The sequence below is a fragment of the Lepidochelys olivacea genome (assembly GCF_965140295.1).
Source record: "Lepidochelys olivacea isolate rLepOli2 genome assembly, chromosome: 6".
Taxonomy (NCBI): domain Eukaryota; kingdom Metazoa; phylum Chordata; order Testudines; family Cheloniidae; genus Lepidochelys; species Lepidochelys olivacea.
The window spans coordinates 96,150,451-96,172,234 of record NC_140416.1 but is presented as its reverse complement, the minus strand read 5'-3'; the positions used below and the strand labels follow the sequence as shown (position 1 = coordinate 96,172,234).

Genomic DNA, 21,784 nt, shown 5'->3' with positions numbered 1-21,784 from the left:
TTTGACATAAAATTAATATCAAAATCCCTTGTGCATTTCATGATGTCTCTAGTACTTCTCCTTTTACAGGATCAGAACTCTGCTTGGGCTGGCGGAGTTTTGGGATGGACTGGATTTGGGGTGGGGGAGAGATAAAGGGCTACAATTATCTTATTGCTATTACAACATATATATTTTAATTATAGAAGTACCTTTGTCTCCTACTTCACTACTTGCTTTGGATTTGGGGCCCTAAAGTGCATATGCCATCTCATGCCACTAGAGGAATAGATGTCCCTTCAACACTGATTTAGAGTAAATCTGTGGGGGCTCCACTGCCTTCTCTAGAAGGAAGGAAAGATTTCAGAGAGGTCAGTAGTAGCTAGCTCACTTTTGTTTTTTTAAAAAAAGCATTTTTGTCTTAATAGGGAGGCTTAGCATCAAATGAGGACAACAGATATACATTCAAGTTTGATTTTTGTTCTTGCTCAGTTCTGATCAAGTTATCAAGTTAATAGTACTTCTGGGAGATCTACTAACAAACAATACGTAAGAGCTAGCTAACATTACTTTGCAGTGCTGATGTTGTGTTGGTCCCAGAATATTAGAGAGACAAGGTCAGTTAGGTAATATCTTGTATTGGTCCACCTTCTATATTGATTAAATTCAGTCTAGGTGCCTCCAAACTGTCTAGCAAATGTTTCTGGCTGATGCAGTTTATGGGTTTACACTCCCTCCTCTGTCACTGGGAGACAGTCGCCCACTTGGAACAGCTGTTTGGAAGGCCAGGGTGGCAACAGACAATAAAGCAGAGAAGCTGCCCAAGCCTCCCTTGTAAGAAGCATGGCTCCCCTAAGCACCGATGCTCATGCACTTCCTCGAGCAATCCAGTCCCAGGCTGGACGGGAGGCAGGAAAGGGATGATGTTGGGGGGCCAGGGGAAAGCCCGATGCACCAGGTGTAGCTACAAACCCTACTGCGCGGACACACTCCGCTCACCCCGAGTGAGGGGGGCGCTGACACACACTCCCCGGCGCCCGCCCACTCTTACCACCGCTCCAGCTCTCTCGTGAGCCTGAGTCCTCAACCTCCACCCCGCCCATCGTTCACGCAGCGCCCCTGCCCCTACCCCCGCGGCCTGGCCCGGTACCTGGTGTCCGGGGGATTTCTCCAGCAGCTGGGAGCAGAGATCCGCGCAGAGCTGGAACTTCCGCCTCCTGAAGTAGCTCCAGGCCTGGAGCAGCGGCTCCATCTCCAGCCCCATCCCGCCGTGCGGGGCGGACTCGGACCTGGACACGTCCCGCACCCAGCGCCGACCGGCCTCCTCCCCGCAGAGCTGGCGTCCCTCTGCCAAGCAACGCCCGAGCCGGGGCCTAGCAGGAGCAGAGGTGGCCAAGCAGCTGCCTGAGAAACAGCGCAGCCCGGTTCGCTCTGCCCCGGCCGGCCCGAGCCTGCCCCCACGGTGAAGGCCTGGGGGTGGCTCCCGCGGGTACTGCAGCAGCGGCTGCTCCTCTGGGGCACAGTCTCGCTGTGTCCATCAGGGGCAAACTCTGCTCTCCCCTCTCCCGGGCCCGGTGGCCTCCCTGGCCAACCCTCTGTCCAGGCTCGGCCCTATCCCCCCAAACACCAGCGGGCTGCAGTACTTAGCCCTAAGGGTGTGGCAGTGCCCTCTCCCTAGACTCCCAAGGGCTCACCCCAGAGGCAGCGCCGATAGCTGCCAAATTAAACTGGCGTTCTGCCCCCCCGACTAGTCCCTGTGAGGTGAGTACAGTGAGCCATATCCCCTATCAAATGAGCGTGGGACAGACGCCCTGATACTGCAGACACATGGCAAATTTGTAGTCAGTGGGGCAACTCTTCCTCTTAAAATTAAGCGTATGTGGTAGCTGGAGTGGAGCTTTATTCTGTATATCTGTTACCAAACTCGTTCAGTGTATCTTACTTTATTGTGCCAACTCACATATTCAGGCCTTGCCTAAATACAAATGTTATACAGATTTAACTAAATGGGTTTTACTTTCGAAACTGATGTAGTTAAATCAGTGCAGATCAGGCTTTATTTACAATACTGTAAATCTAGAGTGATCCAAGGGAGTGGATTTGGGACCTGCTGCTGCCCCATTGAAGTCAGAGGTAAAATTTATATTTATGTTAATGAGAGCTGGATCAGGCCCTTAACATTGGTAACTGAGAGCAGAGTTTGGTTGGGTTGCTAACCAGTCATCCCAAGGATCCCAAATTTTATTTTTAAAACTGTCTTCTATATCATACCATTTTACGTCTATGATATACTATAACATTTCCTCTCTTTACTGAGGACTAGTGGATTCAAGGATTTCCACTTCTGTGTTAAACACTTTGGCCCAAGAGAACACTATCAATATCAGTTTTTCTACATAATATTATATATAGCAGCACAGTTCTTAGGGTTGGAGTGGATTAAATTTTACAGCAGAGCTCTTTAAGTGCTACGGATATGAGAGTTCAATTTTAAGAGGTGTTCATCACTTGCTGTTACTATTCACTATGGTGGGAACTCAGCACTTCTGAAAATCTGGTTGATTGGAATCCTGGAACCAGGTAAGGACAAAGTATAAGAACAGCAAAAATATCTTGGAGTCACACTGTACTTCCAAATGCTAAGAACCCAGTTCTACACTCCTCAAGAAAAAAGTCTTCTGAAGACAGTCGGAGTTCTGGTTACAAAGAGTACAGGCTTGGGCCTACTGTGAGCAGCTGTGCTTTCTCTGCCTTGGAGCGTTCACGGGTTCCTTTTAGATTTGGCAGAGAAAACCAATCAAGAACTAATTTCAGATATTGTAGTGGTGGAAAAAAGTTGGAATGGTAATAATTATGTTATGGTGTAAGGTGTTAATGGTGGCCACCAGTCAAATACCAAAAGTTAATTAGTGTATTAAGCACACTTCATTCAAGCTGAATGAGGGAGCAATTAAATGCCTCATTGTTAGTGAGAGCCGAAAGAATAGAAACCACTTCCCAAGGCATGGACCAGCCTGGCAGAGTTTGAGTGAGGGGGCGGTGGGGATTGATTAAAAATATAGGGCCAGGGCATTGATTGGCTGCAGCTGTTTGTCTGTCAGAAGGAAAAAAAACAGCAGACAGTGAGAGAAATGTGGAGATCTTGGCTCTGAGAAGGAGCAGAGACAGAAGACCAGATCCACATAGGGACTGAGGTGCCTCAATCTGAGGTTTATGTACCTAAATCCTAGTTTTAGGCAGTACTGTGATTCATAGATATTTATGTCAGAAGGGAGCATTATGATCATCTAGTCTGACCTCCTGCACAACGCAGGCCACAGAATTTCACCCACCACTTCTACAAAAAAACCTCACACCTATATCTGTGCTATTGAAGTCCTCAAATCATAGTTTAAAGACTTCAAGGAGCAGAGAATCCTCCAGCAAGTGACCCGTGCTCCATGCTACAGAGGAAGGCGAAAAACCTCCAGGGCCTCTTCCAATCTGCCCTGGAGGAAAATTCCTTCCCGACCCCAAATATGGCGATCAGCTAAACCCTGAGCATATGGGCAAGATTCATCAGCCAGATACTACAGAAAATTCTTTCCTGGGTAACTCAGATCTCACCCCATCTAATAGCCCATCACAGGCCATTGGGCCTATTTATCATGAATATTTAATTACCAAAACCATGTTATCCCATCATACCATCTCCTCCATAAACTTATCGAGTTTAATCTTAAAGCCAGATAGATCTTTTGACCCCCACTGCTTCCCTTGGAAGGCTATTCCAAAACTTCACTCCTCTGATGGTTAAAAACCTTCGTCTAATTTCTAGTCTAAATTTCCTAGTGGCCAGTTTATATCCATTTGTTCTTGTGTCCACATTGGTACTGAGCTTTTAAATAATTCCTCTCCCTCTCTGGTATTTATTCCTCTGATATATTTAGAGAGAGCAATCCTATCTCCCTTCAACTTTCTTTTAGTTAGGCTAAACAAGCCAAGCTCCCTGAGTCTCCACGTGGTTGCTGCCTAACCCCATAGATGCCTAAACTCAGCACCTGATTTTTTTTTTTTTTTTTTTGCTGTACAAAGTCCTGAGGCAGCGCCTGAATTTCTACCTCAGGTGTGTGCACTGTTGCCTCACAATAGGCATGAGTAGGGACCTACCAAATTCATGGTCCATTTTGATCAATTTCATAGTCATAGGATTTTAAAAATTGTAAATTTCATGATTGTAGCTATTTCAATCTGAAATTTCACTGTGTTGTAATTGAACTGGTCCTGACCCAAAAAGGAGTTGTGTGCGGGGGATGTGATACTGCTACCTTTACTTTTGCACTGCTGCTGGTGGTGGCGCTGCCTTCAGAGCTGAGCAGCTGGAGAGCGGCGGCTGCTGGCTGGAAGCCTAGCTCTGAAGGCAGAGCTACCAGCAGCAGTGCAGAAGTAAGGATGGCATGGTGTGATATTTCCATCCTTTTGCACTGTTGCCTTCAGAGCTGGGCCCTCACTCAGCAGCTGCCACTGTCTGGCTGCCCAGGTCTGAAGGCAGCAGTGCGGAAGTAAGGGTGGCATGGCATGGTATTGCCCCCCTACTTCTGTGCTGCTGCTGGTAGGCTGCTGCCTTCAGAGCTGGATGCCTGGCCAGCTGCTGCTGCTCTCTGGCTGCCCAGCTCTGAAGACAGTGCAGAAGTAAGAGTGGCAGTACTATGACCCCCCCCAAAAATAACCTTGTGACCTCCTCTGCAACTCCCTTTTGGGGCAGGACCTCCAATTTGAGAAATGCTGGTCTCCCCCGTGAAATCTCTATAGAATAGGGTAAAAGCATACAATGATCAGATTGCACAGTCCGTGACACATTTTTCATGGCCGTGAATTTTCGTGGCCGTGAATTCAGGGCCCTAGGCATGAGATAAGCACCCAGGTGCCGAAGCCCCCATGTGAGCCATAAGCAAGAGAAGACAGGTGGAGGAGTGCCTGTCTTCCCAATGGGGCTTGTTCCAGTAGGTGTGCTCTAAGAATACTACAAAATGGAGGAGGAGGTGGGGTTGGTGCCTATATCTTTTATCCTAGTGATTATTCACCTGTAATATGGGAGACCAAGGTTCAATTCTCCCCTTCTGCTGAAGAGGGAGAGAGGATTTGAACAGGAATCTCCCACCTGACTGCTCTAACCCAAGGGCTGTAGAATAGTCTGAGGCAGGTGAGGTTTCCATCAAATTTTCCTGTTGAATTATTAGTTATATTAACTAATTATATGTAATATTATTAGTTATTAGAATTATTAGTTGAATTATTGGTTATTGAAACAGGAGGACTGGACCCTGGGTCTCCCCCTACCCAGGTGGCTAATCTAACCCCCAGGCTATAGAGTCATTCTCTCTCTGTCTGTCTGTCCCACACAATATTTATATAAAGTAGAATGGTGTGATGCTTTCTGGGGTACCCAGGGTTTGAGGCACCTCACTACCACTTGTGCTTTGTATGAGGAAGCCTTTACTGTGCCTACCATGGGTCAGCTCCCTGACTGTACTGGCCATGGGCAACATAAGTGGTCCACTGACCACTTATGCAGGATAGCAATAGGTTATTTATAAAATAAAATCATAACATAACCCACATTCTAGAACTTAGACTTATTTACCTTGATACTTTCTTGTCTTATAGAGTAACGCTTACCGCAAAGTCCTTCCAGCTTTTTTCATCCAGGCCTGGCTGTGATCCCTTTTTCATGCAACAAAACACTCTGCTAGCTTGTCCCCTAAGTAAAGGGGGCAGGGTATCTCTTGGTACCCTTATATATATATCAGGCCAGTTCTTTTTGTTTTTTTCATAAACAGGACACCCCCTACCAACTGCTTCCCACCCCATGGCCTTCCTCTTGTTGATTTTTGCAGTCTTTTAATCAGCATATGTCTCACTATGCAAATAGGCTTATAGTGTGAGACATGGCATGCACAATGACCAGAAGGGAAAGCATCTGCTACCTCCTGCTTGAAAAGAATCTGTTTAAGACATGTTACCTACCTTAACTCTAAGGCTTGGAGAATGTAACTTCCAGTATAGATACATAACTTCTTAAATATTATCCATACATACATTTTGAAATTATTATAATGATCAGTGGATTGTGATAGAGACCTTACATGCTACCCTTTTGGTTAACTGAATTTCCATATATCTGACCCAGGATTTCCCTGTAAAACCCTATGCATCTCCTGTGCCTTCTGCCAGTTGGCATCAAGAGGTCCCTTGGTCACAAATGGCTTGAACAGAAGAAGGCGAGCAAGGATCTCCTTCTCCTGTCAGGTTATCCCATAACTCAGTGGTTAAAGCATGCTCCTCATAGGTGGGAGATCCCTGTTCAAATCATTTCTCCCCTTCAGGCTGAGAAGAGAATTGACCCTGGGCCTCCCACATCCACAATGAGCTCTTTAACCACTGGGCTAAAAGGTATAAAGGGACCAGTGATTAAGCTCTCTATATATATCAGTGACCATGTGGCAAGTACTGCTCTTGCTGCAGGGGTTGCCAGTTTGCTGTGATTATATCTGCGCTCTAGGGTATGAGATTAGGCGTTAGAATTGTGAGGGGTAATTATCTTGGAAACAGAAGCATACCAAGAGGACACTAAATGTTATTCCTGTTATATCAGGTCACGCGATTGGGAGTGCTGAGGAAATTCATTAGGGTTATCAGCATGGGGAGGGCACCGGCAACCGTGGGAGTTCTGGTTTACCCTGTTCTGTCATATGTTCTTCCTGTTTAATACAGTTCCTCTGTATATATTGTTTGTGTTTATTCCTTGGGAGTCTCCAGCTATCTGGCAAGCAACTCAGGGCTATCCTGTGGTCGGAATTTTCCGTTCAAACCGCCTCGCTGCCTGGTGATCCTGCTAAGAGGGAGCAGGGATCGGGGGAGGCACCACCAAGTAAATTTATCTGGTAAGAGAATATGGAAGTTACGCCCTACTGAGCTTTAGGCGGGATCCAGATGAACCCAGCCCTGTCCATCAAAAACCCAAAAGGAGTCTGGTGTTAAAGGAGGTAAGAGGCTGGACAGGGCTCTACACACCAAAGAAATATCTGATTCATATAGTTAGTTCTTTCCTCCTAATGGAAAACAATCCAGGAGGGTTCTAAATATTTGCTAACAGCTTGGACCAAGGGGAAATAATGTGCATAAACAGTGGTTTATTCTGATGGGGGGGGGGCAGGAGGAAGTAGCACAGGCTGTGCTTGCACTGCTCATACTTAGTAGTTTAGAGTTGGATTATGACTGACCTATGCGTGAGTGAATGCAGGAGGACAGGAGGAAAGCTCCCTATGTGGGGAGTGCTTCTCTGAGCTAAAAGGGGTTAATAAGGGTTGTGAAGAGGTAATGCCATAGCCCTGTCCTGCCTGTATACTGATCTCTTTGCGTGGGAGCACACACTGTATCTCATGAAAACATGCAGCAACTGGTGGGCTCATTCTGCACAACTTGTGCTTCAGCCTCTGATCAAGCCTCCACCTGAGAGCACTAAGCACTGACTTTACTGCAGGGTTGTAGCCAAGTAACTGTTGAGTTCTTAGCTTGTTTAAAATTGCAAACTCTACAGCATATATTTAATAGTTTTGGCATAGTATCAAAGGGTATGCAAGACATGGCATTCAAAGGGATTATGACCATTTGCCAGTAACTATTGATTTATTAAAAAGATTAGTAGCAGTGCTTCCAAGCATTTTTGTGAACATTTATGAGACCATGCTTTTTGAAATATCTTTTTGTTAACATTTTATGTAATTTAGTACATCTGGGGAGCTATTTTATAATAGAATACAAGGTGAAGGACACTTGCAGTTTGTATTTTGAGGTCAGTACATTAATTCTAAAGTTACCTGGAACTAAAACAGATGAAAGTGGTATGGGCAGATGTAACGCATACACCTCCTTGGTGTGGTGTTCTGTCCCATCTAGTGGCACCAAGACAACTTAAAGAGAGAGAGTTAAATGAGTCTGCTCTACAGCCTTAGCAAATGGCCCATTGGCTTTTAGCTCATTTAGCAGAGGCTCCTGTATTAAGCTGCAGAGGTCCCAGGTTCAATCCCGCCTGCTGATGACCGGGATCTATCAGCATTACAAGTGGAGGCTCGTCCAGGTTTTTAACTGGGAAGTCTCTGAAGCTCCAGGACGTGCTTCGTCAGCTGGGGAAGTATGTAACCCACACACCTTCTGGGTATGGTATTGTGTACCATCTAGTGGCACCGAGACCACTTAGAGAGAGAGAGAAAATGAGTCTGCTCTACAGCTTTAGCTAACAGTGAGTTGGCTTTTGGCTCATGCACTAAGCTCAAGAGGTCCCAGGTTTGATCCTGCCCGACGATGACCAGGATCTGTCAGTGTTACACAGACACGGGACAAGTAGTGACTGAATATTTGGTATTTTGCTATTTTTACAGGAGTTTTGCACATTGCACTCTATAACAGTTAAATACAATTTGTAAATTCTATATCAGCCTGGATTTACACACAGGTTAAGGTGCTTTATATATTTCAGACACTGACATTAGCCTCCTCAAGGAATTGAGGAATGGTTTTTTTGTAGCTATGGAGCCTTTCATGTTTAATATCACTAGTTAAAATCCATCCCAGACTGGTAATGATTTAAAGCTGTTACCATGTGGTAGCTTATAAGAACATAAGAGCAGCCATATTAAGTCAGATTAAAGGTCCATCTAGCCCAGTATCCTGTCTTCCAACAGTGGACAATGCTAGATGCCCCAGAGGGAATGAACAGAACAGGTAATCATCAGGTGATCCAGTATTTTATGTGAAAGTAATTGCTGGTTTCAGTAAAATTCATAGTGAATAAGCATCTGCACATTAAACTATTACAACTACTATCACCACAACTGGCATGCTTGTTTGCAGTCTTAGAGAGGACAAAGAGTAAATGGGTATGGCAACTGATCAGTTTCTCATTCCCTTCAGTTCAGGGTTGAGGTACCGTGCAGGTGAAACTTGCATCGCTTCTGCTTGAGCGATTACCTGCCCTGTGGAAAAACTAGAGAACTTTAGGCTATAGGGTAGTCAATAAAAATAATATTTTAGAGGCCATTTCTTAGGGCCAGATAACGTGGGAGGAAAAAAAAGATAGATATTCTGCTTGTGAAATAGTGACTGCTAGGAAGAGTCTTAATTTAGCACCACAACCTCTTTGGATCTGGGAGGCATTGTTTAGGTTAGAGGGGATTTTCACTGATGGGAACATTACAGGAAAATGAGTTGAATGATTCTGTAGAGGTGTTTGCAATTTGTATTATGAAAAGGAGAACATAGGCTGAGTGGTTTGTAGGTGTATCTGTTGCACTTTCAGAAGGTTTTGTGGTAAAGAGAAGGCTACTTTATATTTATATTTGAAATAATGGAAGGGTCTAGTGTATAATGTGGTGACATTTTGAGTATTTTAGATCAAACAGATTTGAATTTCTTCATAGAGCCAATCACGAATAAAGCAATAGTCTTTGTTGTTAGTGACATCTTGGGGCAGTGTTAAACAAATATGTTATGCATGCAGTACAAATATAGAAATGAATATATTAAGAAAGGTAGGTAAATGATATATAGGAGTTCAGGAACAAAAATTATCCAAACATCTTAAAGAGAACTGATTCTTGATCATGTTGGCTAAAAGAAATTCTGGTAATAGCCACATGTTTTATAAATGCATAAGGGTATTCTGTTAGGAGACATCTTTCCTCTCTGAAGGGGAGTAAAATGCAGGAATGCTTCTTATTTCACTTGCATGCTTTTGTGACTGTAATAACATCTCACTGGCAAAATAAATCGCTTGTTACTGCATTCTACTTGCAACTCTACAAAAGAACAGTTCAAAGTTCAGGAATCAAAATAATTCAAACCCTCTATGGCTGCAGTTGGGGATTATTTTTCATTCGAGGACTACAGGATATCCTTGAGGCATTCTGCAGCAAGAACCCTGATTATCATTATCACTAAGACTGAAAATCTCGGAGTTCTAATAAATGTAAGGATCCTATTTATTTTTCATTTCTATTCAGGTCTACTTTAATTTTTTTGTCAAATGCACAGTTTTTCAGTAATGCATCTTATTCTTACTGGGTATGAAATTCAAGGTTTGACAGCAAAATATGACTATCTCAATCATGCCAAGCTTAACTCATTTATTGATCAGCTTCTGGAGTCAAAACGTGAACAGTTTTGGGCCATTGTTCGTGAAGAACAACCAGTGGCCAAGACAGCACTCCAGTCAGCACTTGATGTAGCCGACACAGCAGCCTGGTCCATTTCTACAGCAGTGGTTATGTGACGAGTGTCCTAGTTACACCTACCTGACTTCCCTAAGGAAGTACAGACAACATTGGAGGACCTCCCCTTCAAAGGCACTAAATTGTTTGCCAAGAAAACTGATGCATCTCTCTGTACACTCAAGGATTCCTGGGCCACTCTTCAGTCATTAGGGATTTGTAAAAAGAAAATTTAGTCCTCAATTTCAGCATAAGTCCCGCACCATACATTTTTACAAATGAATGCTATTATGAGCCTCAAAGGAAAAAAATCCAGATATTCCAAATGTTAACAATCAGGCCCCCAGTCTTTCTCTTAACAACCATCTACCTCAAAACATCACCGACAGACCACTCTCCTCAACACCAGCTGCAGCTGATCAACCCATTGCATCCATTTGGGTACTGCCTTGCTTTGTTCCACAACAACTGGGAACAAAATGACATCTGACTGACTGGGTGCTGGAAATCATCCGCAATGGGTATTCCATCCACTTCACCTCCCTTCCCTGTCCCTCTTCAGGGACCCTTCTCACAAGAGTTTATTACGGCAAGAAATAGATCACCTCCTCTGGCTAGGAGCCATAGACCCAGTACCTCAGCACCCAGGAGGTTAAGGTTTTAATCTCGTTATTTCCAGTTACCTGAGAAGAAGGGAGGTCAGAGACCCATACTGGAACTTGGAGCACTAAACAAATTTGTCAAAGCTCAAAAATACAGGATGGTCACAGTAGCAGCGATTATTCCATCTTTGGAACAGGGAGATTGGTTTTTGGTTCTCAACCTGCAGGATGCCTATTTCCACATATTGATACTACCTTCACACAGACGGTTCCTCAGATTTACCCTGGGCCAGGAACATTACCAGTACAGAGCGCTCCCCTTGGCCCCACATCAGCTCCAAGAGTATTCTCCAACATTCTCTTCATAGTGGTGGTGCACCTACATTCCCAGGAGACTATGATCTGCCCCTACCTGGATGATTTACTCCTCAGAGCCTGCTCCTTAAACAAAGCCCTCTGGGTCACCCAGATTGCTGTAGACTTGTTCACAGAGCAGGGCCTACAGATCAACATCCAAAAATTGACATTCACCCCTGTACAGCACCTACTGCTCATAGAAGCTGATCTCGACTCATTACAGGTGAAAGCACTCCTGCTACAGCACAGGTTGCACACCTTGGCCACAGTCAGAGAGGCAGTACAAACCTGCCCTCATATCAGGCAGACACTACCTCCAACTTCTGGGGCATATGGCTGCAGGCACATCCATGATATCTCATCCCAGACTTCACATGAGGTGCCTCAAAATGTAGTTAAGCTCAGTCTACATGCTGAACAAAGAGACTAGACAAAACTCTATCGCTGCCCACCAAAGTCAAACACTCCCTGGACTGGCAGAAAGACCCAGCAAATGTCTGCATGGGGATCCCCTTCTTGCAAACTTCCTCATCGTTGCTTCTCACCACCAATACATCCCTCAAAAGGTGGGGCACAAATCTCAAAAATCTTATGACACAAGGCAAGTGATCATCCACAGAGAGATCTCTTCATATCAACCTCCTTGAAGTTAGTGGTCAGGAATGCCTGCACCTCCTTATTTTCGCTAATCAAAGGTACACACACACAAGGGTCTTAAAAGACAACATAGCATGCATGTACTACATAAATCACCAGGGAGGCACCAGATTGCCCTCCCTTTTGTGCAGAAGTACTAAAGCTATGGAACTGGTGCATTTCCCACAGCATCACAATATCAGCAGCCTACCTTCCAGGAGTACAAAACATGATAGCAGACCATCTCAGACACACGACTGTCTGCTACATGACCACAAATGGGAGATTAAACTCAGCAGTACTACAAAACATATTTAGATGGTGGGAAACACCAACTATAAACTGTTTGCCACTTAATGGAAGAAGAAATGCCCATTCTACTGCTTCAGGATAGGATTAGGTCAACACTCCTTAGGGGATGCTTCCCTTCTTCTGTGGGAAAAGGACCTTCACTATGCCTTTACGCCATTCCCTCTACTATTGAAAGCCCTGTTAAATAAAAAGTGAATGCACCTTCATGGTTGAGACAGACATGGTACGCTTACCTGTCACAACTGGCACATACCTGCCAATCTGTCTCCAACACTCTCCATCCCAACCTGTGGATTATCCAGCTCAAGGCTTGGCTTCTTCATGGTTCCAGCAGATAGAAAGAACCTGCTCTGAGGAGGTACAGGAAGTGTTACTACACAGTAGAAAAATGTGTCATTTACCTGCCCAAGTGTGCCAGGTTTCAGGTTTGGTATAATTCCAGACAAATTTCCCCAACATCTGCTACTCTTCTAATGGTCTTAGATCATATACTGCCTCTCAAGAAATCAGGACTAGCTCCTAGCTCACTCAAAGTTCACATAGTACATGCAATCGATGAAGTGAGCTGTAGCTCACGAAAGCTTGTGCTCAAATAAATTGGTTAGTCTCTAAGGTGCCACAAGTACTCCTTTTCTTTTTGCGAATACAGACTAACACGGCTGTTACTTTGAAACATGTTAAACATAGTATTAATATAAGTGTTGGAAAGTTATGTTAATTGAATATATCCCTCCCCACAATTCTGTTCACCCATATCATATATCTCAAAACACCTTGTATTAGCTGAAGAAAGCTTTGGCTTAAGTAGATAGGAAAACAGTCGGGATCAGAACATACAGGTCTTTTATCAAAGCAACAGGTAGGGAGTTACTCTTACAGGCCAGTACTTGAATGTCCCAAGGAAAAGGACAAGGTTATGTAATTGATCTACCCTGGTACAAACCTAGGAGGTGCCTTCACACCCCTTGGTACCTGGAATGCATGTGTTCAGAACAGAGATAAGGGGTACTCTCTGGTGCCAGACAAAGAACGTAGAAAGCTGATTGGTTAAATCTAGTTTCAGATGATGTATGGGTTTAAAAAGGATAGCTTCTGGAGTGTAACTTTGGGAGCACACCTTCTGTGTAAGGTGAATTTAACAACTCTGCATATGATGGCTTCCCAGAAACTGGTATCGTATTAAACCTGTACTAATATTATTATTGACTTTTAGCCATAAACGTGATTGCCATTGATTACTGGGACTCTTGAATATATTTCATATTGAACCAAAGTGTGGTCAAGCAATTGACTATACAATTAATTACTTGGTTTACTTGACAGGGATACCTTTAGTGGAAAGAAAAGGGAGGGGAAGGAGGTCGGGGGAAAGGGCAGGGGAACAGAGAGTAAGAGGGGCTAGTGTGGAGTGAAGCTTAGGTAAAGAGATTGGGGAGAGGGAGAAGAGGAGCCAGCATATTGGAACAAACAGCCAATCAGTAGAGGGCAATGCTGTCATGAAGTTAGATTCACTAACTTTGTGAGGCATTTGTATACTACAGTGACGAACACCATAGAAAAGCCCATGAATCTGTGGGGGAATTTGTGTATTCAGCATAACGTATGGAGAGCTTGCAATAAATAAGGAATGGTGCCACATGTGAATGAGGTCATCATTTCCTTTTATCTTTTTCATTCAACTAGTGCATAGGATGGACAGTGCTTAAATGGGGCCGGGGTCCTCTGGAAGCAATACGGTCTTGTAACTGAAGACCATACCACAATGCATATGCACAAAAAAACAGAATTAAGGTTGTAATTGGGCACATCATTCTATTTTTTCCTTACATATTTGTATTTCAGGATATAGTACGTTGGCCAGATCATAAGATCTTAATTTGTAAGACTTTAATGCAGTTAAGGCTTAAGACTTGAAAGGAATACAACTATCAAGCTCTGTAGTACTGTCTGCTAAAATGGAACATAATAAGAGAATGCTGTCAAGCTTGATAAGCCTAAAAATCCATCTGCCATGACAATGGTCCTATTTGGCAAATAATACTTAAGAACAATACATATTAGCAACCCCTCAATTGATCTTTCTATAACAGGAAATATGGGGAAAAGTTCTAATTTCCTTTCATTGTCCGAGAGTAGCTAATACATGTGAGTCTGTCTACAGTAGATGGTGCTGAAAATTGTGGAATAGTGTTCCTCCATCTCTGTCTTCAGCTGTAGTAGGAAATAAAATCTTTGTAATCCTTAAAGTAAGGTCTACTGTAAAAGCTGTTAAATATTTAAATCTAATATACAAAATCACAGTGCAAATTTTTAAGTTTTTTTTTTTATTCAGATGTAACTAGGTTATGCAATTTGACCTGTATAGGAATTGAACTCTTCAGTTCAGGATGGAATTCTGCGGGGGGGGGGGAAGGTAAGGGGGAGATATATCTAAATACAGTGTTTATACAGTGAAATAAGCAATTGATGACTTTAAGGATATTTATCTGTGGTTAAATTAATTTTGAATACTGTTGCTGCGTATGTTTAATTGCCCTTAGTTTTTGTTGAATATATCTGCCACATAGTCTCATCTCTAAAAGAACTGTTGTCTCATCTTTTTAAAACCTACAGTAGTGTACATTGGTTCTGTAGTGACCTTTATTATAGCAATGCATTTGCATGATTGTCAAAAGGCTTGGCTGAGAGAGATCTCTTGTGAAGTCAGTACAGTGGATTATATTTTCAAATCTCTGCTTAGTAATATGCAGAAAGATGTGATCTTGACTTTTTAAAATCTAATAACTTGCATCAATCAGTTGATTGTATTTTAAAAGAAAAAATAAATTGCATCATGTTTATGGACTGATCACCCCACACTATTTTTAGTTGTAGAGAAATATCTGAAAAAGAAAGAAAAATACCATTAATTTTGCATGCAAGTAAGGTACTACTTTGTCATTTTAGATATCGTAAGATGGAGTTAGAGGTGGCTGTCATGTAAATTGCATTTAGAATAAAGTTCTATATTTAGTTTACAGTTCAAAATCAATTTGTTTGAAGAGTTCAGAATCAGATTTTCAGTGTAAGATTATTGCTGGAAGAGGCAAAGGTATTTAATCAGCCTCACTTCATGTGCTTCATTTAAATCTGTTTAGGCTGTCATATGAATTTATGGTGCTTGATACAGATTTCCAAGCTCACCTAGATGGATTACTGTGGTACATATTTAATTGGAAGTGAAATGCATGTTGAAGACAGGTCATTTAGATCTAGAGTGTGTGAATAGTAGTGAATGTAAGAGCAAGATGAAGATTGGTGGCAGATGGTTGGCAATCTGAAGTATGGTACTTATTGCATTGTTTAGAGGTTCAGAAAGCATCTTTTAGTGAATTGTAACAATGTGGATTGTTTGTCATCTTTCGTGCACTGGTAAAGAAGTTAAGGAAGAATATTAACATTTTTAATAAAAAGATGGTTGTGAAATCATCTGACATGCATCAGTAGTCTCAAATTGAGAGTGTTTAGCTTCATTCTAGTAAAACTACTCATACCCTGAAATAAAATAGAAGCCCTTTTTCAAATAAGTTTTGGAGGAGACATAATAATGAGGACATAAAAACTTAAGCAAATGGAAAATTAGGACAACTTTTGTACTGTAAATTGGAAATATTAATGAATATCTTTCTAACTATAGATTTATAACCTATGTAAACCATAGAGAGAGAGAGAGTATAAAATACACAACTAATTATAGCATTTTGTAGTACTTCCTGCTCCTGAAAATATATTCAGTAACATGTTAATTTAAATACATAGTAAAATGTTGGACCTGCTGAAGACAACAGTAGTTCTACTGTTGACTTCAGTGGGGACAAGAGTTGACCTCGGTATCTATATGAGTTTGTATTTAGAACAAGACAGCATTTGTTCTCTTACAAATAAATAAATACAGCTTATAATTAGTTTTCTATTAACCATTCTCTTTTTAACATTAAACAGGATTCCTATTATGTAGGTATTTATGAACTGCTTTATGTAATTTAAATAGATTAATTTATAATTTGTTTTTAATATGTTGACAGGTACATGCCATCTCTGCCAATTTCTACTAACATGTCAGGCTGATCAATGAAAATAAAATTTGAAAAGGTAAATTAATAGTCTTTAAGACCCAAATTGGCAAATCACATAAGTATGCATCTGAGGACATTCATATTCATGTAGGCAGTTAAGCACATGCTTAATTACCAGTAAATATAATGTGATGGATTCAGATCATTAATGAATATGTTGAACAAAACCTGCCCCAGGACCAACCCCTGGGGCACTCCACTTGATACCATCTGCCAGCTAGACATCAAGCTGTTGATCACTACCCATTGAGCCTGATGATCTACCCAGCTTTGTATCCACCTTATAGTACATTCATCCAATCCATACTTCTTTAACTTGCTGGCAAGAATACTGTGGGAGACCGTATCAAAAGCTTTGCTAAAGTCAAGGCATATCATGTCAACCACTTTCCCCATATCCATAGAGCTAGTTATCTCATCATAGAAAGCAATCAGGTTGGTCAGGCATGACTTACCCTTGGTGAATCCACATTGACTGTTCCTGATCACCACCTTCTCCTCCAACTGGTTCAAAATGATTCCTTGAGGACCTGCTTCATGATTTTTCCAGGGACTGAGGTGAGGCTGATTTGTCTGTAGTTCCCCAGATTCTCCTTCTTCCCTTTTTTAAAGATTGGCACTATATATGCCTTTTTCCAATCATCTGGGATGTCCCCTGATTGCCACGAGTTTTCAAAGATAATGGCCAATGGCTCTGCAGTCACATCAGCCAACTCCCTCAGCACCCTTGAACGCATTGCATCCAGCCCCATGGACTTGTGCATGTCCAGCTTTTCTAAATAGTCCTTAACCTGTTCTTTCACCACTGAGGGCTGCTCACCTCCTCCCCATACTGTGCTGCCCAGTGCAGCAGTCTGGGAGCTGACCTTGTCTGTGAAGAGCAAAGCAAAAAAAGCATTGAGTACTTCAGCTTTTTCCACATCATCATCTATCACAAGGTTGCCTCCCCCATTCAGTAAGGGTCCCACACTTTCCCTGACCACCTTCTTCTTGCTAACATACCTGTAGACACCCTTCTTGTTACCCTTCACATTCCTTGCTAGCTGCGACTCCAATTGTGCTTTGGCCTTCCTGATTACACCGCTGCATGCTCAAGCAATATTTGTATATTCCTCCCTAGTCATCTGTCCAAGTTTCCAATTCTTGTAAGCTTCCTTTTTGTGTTTAAACTCACCGAAGATTTCTCTTTTAAGCCAAGCTGGTCGCCTGCCATATTTGCTATTCTTTCTGCACATAGGGATGGTTTGTTCCTGCACCTTCAATAAGGCTTCTGTAAAATACAGCCAGCTCTCGTGGACTCCCTTCCCCCTCATATTAGCCTCCCAGGGGATTCTTCAAAGACTGCTTTTCTGAAGTCCATATTCTGCTGCTCTCCTTTCTTCCTTTTGTCAGGATCCTGAACTCAACCATCTCATGGTCACTGCTGCCCAAGTTGCCACCCACTTCTACTTCCCCTACCAATTCTTCCCTGTTTGTGAGCAGCAGGTCAAGAGGAGCATGGTCCCTAGTTGATTCCTCCTATACTTGCACCAGGAAGTTGTCCCCAACACGCTCCAAAAACTTCCTGGACTGTCTGTGCACTGCTGTATTGCTTTCCCAGCAGATGTCAGGGTGATTGAAGTCCCCCAGGAGAATCGGGACCTGTGATCTGGAAACTCCTGTTGTCCAAAGAAAGCCTTGTCTACCTCATGTAGGTAGTGTGCCACAATATGAATGTGTGTGTGTATAAAAACATGGTTCATATAGGAACAAGCTGATTTCAATTTAAAAAAAAAAAGAAATAGTCAATCACTGGAACTATAGGGAAGAAAACTTTAAACCCACTTTTGATGTGAAATGTTTTCTACTTGTTATAAAAGGATCTAAAATTTATAATTAATAGAGCCCACAATGGGATGCGGGAAAACAAAATACCTACAACACAAATAGGATGGGCACAACTGAAGGCCACTCATAAAAATATTTAGTATTAATTTTTGATTTTTTTTAACAACTCCTTTTATCTCTGAATTTGCCACCCCAGGACCAGGATATGGGGAACGAGTGAGTGGTGGTAAATTCTGAGAAGAGCAGCTCTCAGAACTTGCTACCTCTATGACTATGAAGAAGGGGTGCAAAATGTTACATTCTCAGCACCAGTTTTTGCTACCAATAGAAAATTGACAGGAAGGAGTTTATTACAACTGCCTCCCTTCCCCAATTACCATTCCACCTGCTCAGCTTAGGCACTCTCAGCCTTTTCTGCAGCTAGCAGCCCAACTGTTCCCACATCAGCACCAGTGCTCCCAGCCAACTGTTACCTCTTCATCAGTCACTTGAGATCCTTGAGCTCCTTCTACACCAGTCTTCTCTTCATTCTTCCGCACACGTCTACATGCACACTGATGCTCTGCTCTCAGTCCCTCCTCCTTTTTCTCCCTCTTCTTCATGCATATGCATTCAGCCTGAAAGGCGTTACATGGCAATCATCACAAAAGTACTCCAGCCTCTTTAGCCAGTGGTATGGTCACAACCAGATAAGGAATTAGCAGACACTGAAAAATTCCAACCTTGCTCTCCCTCAAGAAACGGTTAATGAAAGTGTTAAATGTTTTTCAGAGTGACAGCCGTGTTAGTCTGTATTCGCAAAAAGAAAAGGAGTACTTGTGGCACCTTAGCGACTAACCAATTTATTTGAGCATAAGCTTTCGTGAGTTACAGCTCACTTCATCGGATGCATACTGTGGAAAATACAGAAGATGTTTTTATACACACAAACCATGAAAAAATGGATGTTTATCACTACAAAAGGTTTTCTCTCCCCTCACCCCACTCTCCTGTTGGTAATAGCTTATCTAAAGTGATCACTCTCCTTACAATGTGTGTGATAATCAAGGTGGACCATTTCCAGCACAAATCCAGAGTTTAACAAGGACGTCTGAGGAACGGGGGGGGGGGGGGAGGGGAAATAGGTTACCTTCCATAATGACTTAGCCACTCCCAGTCTCTATTCAAGCCTAAGTTAATTGTATCCAATTTGCAAATGAATTCCAATTCAGCAGTGTCTCGCTGGAGTCTGGTTTTGAAGTTTTTCTGTTGTAATATCGCAACTTTCATGTCTGTAATCGTGTGACCAGAGAGATTGAAGTGTTCTCCGACTGGTTTATGAATGTTATAATTCTTGACATCTGATTTGTGTCCATTTATTCTTTTACGTAGAGACTGTCCAGTTTGACCAATGTACATGGCAGAGGGGCACTGCTGGCACATGATGGCATATATCACATTGGTAGATGTGCAGGTGAACGAGCCTCTGATAGTGTGGCTGATGTGATTAGGCCCTGTGATGGTGTCCCCTGAATAGATATGTGGACACAGTTGGCAATGGGCTTTGTTGCAAGGATAGGTTCCTGGGTTAGTGGTTCTGTTGTGTGGTATGTGGTTGCTGGTGAGTATTTGCTTCAGGTTGGGGGTTTGTCTGTAGGCAAGGACTGGCCTGTCTCCCAAGATTTGTGAGAGTGTTGGGTCATCCTTCAGGATAGGTTGTAGATCCTTAATAATGCGTTGGAGGGGTTTTAGTTGGGGGCTGAAGGTGACGGCTAGTGGCGTTCTGTTATTTTCTTTGTTAGGCCTGTCCTGTAGTAGGTGACTTCTGGGAACTCTTCTGGCTCTGTCAATCTGTTTCTTCACTTCAGCAGGGGGGTACTGTAGTTGTAAGAATGCTTGATAGAGATCTTGTAGATGTTTGTCTCTGTCTGAGGGGTTGGAGCAAATGCGGTTGTGTCGCAGAGCTTGGCTGTAGATGATGGATCGTGTGGTGTGGTCAGGGTGAAAGCTGGAGGCATGTAGGTAGGAATAGCGGTCAGTAGGTTTCCGGTATAGGGTGGTGTTTATGTGACCATTGTTTATTAGCACTGTAGTGTCCAGGAAGTGGATCTCTTGTGTGGACTGGACCAGGCTGAGGTTGATGGTGGGATGGAAATTGTTGAAATCATGGTGGAATTCCTCAAGGGCTTCTTTTCCATGGGTCCAGATGATGAAGATTTCATCAATATAGCGCAAGTAGAGTAGAGGCGTTAGGGGACGAGAGCTGAGGAAGCGTTGTTCTAAGTCAGCCATAAAAATGTTGGCATACTGTGGGGCCATGCAGGTACCCATAGCAGTGCCGCTGATTTGAAGGTATACATTGTCCCCAAATGTAAAATAGTTATGGGTAAGGACAAAGTCACAAAGTTCAGCCACCAGGTTAGCCATGACATTATCGGAGACAGTGTTCTTGACGGCTTGTAGTCCATCTTTGTGTGGAATGTTGGTGCAGAGGGCTTCTACATCCATAGTGGCCAGGATGGTGTTATCAGGAAGATCACCGATGGATTGTAGTTTCCTCAGGAAGTCAGTGGTGTCTCGAAGGTAGCTGGGAGTGTTGGTAGTGTAGGGCCTGAGGAGAGAGTCTACATAGCCAGACAATCCTTGATTATCATACACATTGTAAGGAGAGTGATCACTTTAGATAAGCTATTACCAGCAGGAGAGTGGGGTGGGGAGAGAGAAAACCTTTTGTAGTGATAAACACTCTCTTTTTTTCATGGTTTGTGTGTATAAAAACATCTTCTGTATTTTCCACAGTATGCATCCGATGAAGTGAGCTGTAGCTCACGAAAGCTTATGCTCAAATAAATTGGTTAGTCTCTAAGGTGCCACAAGTACTCCTTAAATGGTACTGTCCATGGTGCTGATTATTGCATTTAATTTTATAAAAACGTGTTTAAGGTAAAACAGAAACCCCTTTTGTGTTTCTGTGTAGTCAAACAGATCAGTGCAAATTACATTTTGTGTCACTACACAATGATGCAAGTCCTACACTGTCTCTAAATGAATTCAGATTACTATGAAAAACTTTCATTCAGCAACAATATACAGTTATAGCAAAAGTATTGTTATAGCAATAGTGGCAAGATTTACAGTATATTTTGTTTAAGAAATAAATTCTTCACATAAGTGCTTCTTGGCTCATTCCAAAGAACACCTATGCAGTGCTTGTTTTCTATTAGATACTAAGTAACACCCAGCAGCTGGTTCAAGTAGTAATTATCAGATATGTAGGCATGAGAGAGATGAGACACTAAGTAATAGTAACAACATTAATTTTAGGTTTCAGAGTATCAGCCGTGTTAGTCTGTATTCGCAAAAAGAAAAGGAGGACTTGTGGCACCTTAGAGACTAACCAATTTATTAGAGCATAAGCTTTCGTGAGCTACAGCTCACTTCCTCAGATGCATATCGTGGAAACTGCAGCAGGCTTTATATATACACAGAGAATATGAAACAATACCTATTCCCACCCCACTGTCCTGCTGGTAATAGCTTATCTAAAGTGATTTCCAGCACAAATCCAGGTTTTCTCACCCTCCACCCCCCCCCACAAATTCACTCTCCTGCTGGTGATAGCCCATCCAACATTAATTTTAGTATGCTTGGGGGTGGAAAGGTCTCAAATTAGTATGATGGCACAACTCCAGAAAGTGAGTTTTCACATAAATGAGGAAGTAAATAAAAA

The 21,784-nt window shown here is 42.6% G+C and overlaps 1 protein-coding gene across 2 annotated transcripts in view; it reads right to left on the bottom strand.

The window, feature by feature from the left end:
• TTC8 (tetratricopeptide repeat domain 8) overlaps positions 1–1,412 on the bottom strand; it is a 59,464-nt gene extending 58,052 nt beyond the window's left edge. Inside the window, exon 1 of one of the 2 annotated variants that reach the window (XM_084632421.1) lies at positions 1,130–1,412. Coding sequence is in view for 1 of the 2 variants with exons in the window: in XM_084632419.1 (XP_084488545.1) it covers positions 1,130–1,243 (114 nt within the window). In the remaining variant the exon portion in view is untranslated. The remainder of the gene's footprint in view (positions 1–1,129) is intronic. The other variant, XM_084632419.1, reaches the window with a different exon arrangement.
• Between the last annotated feature and the right edge of the window lie 20,372 nt (positions 1,413–21,784).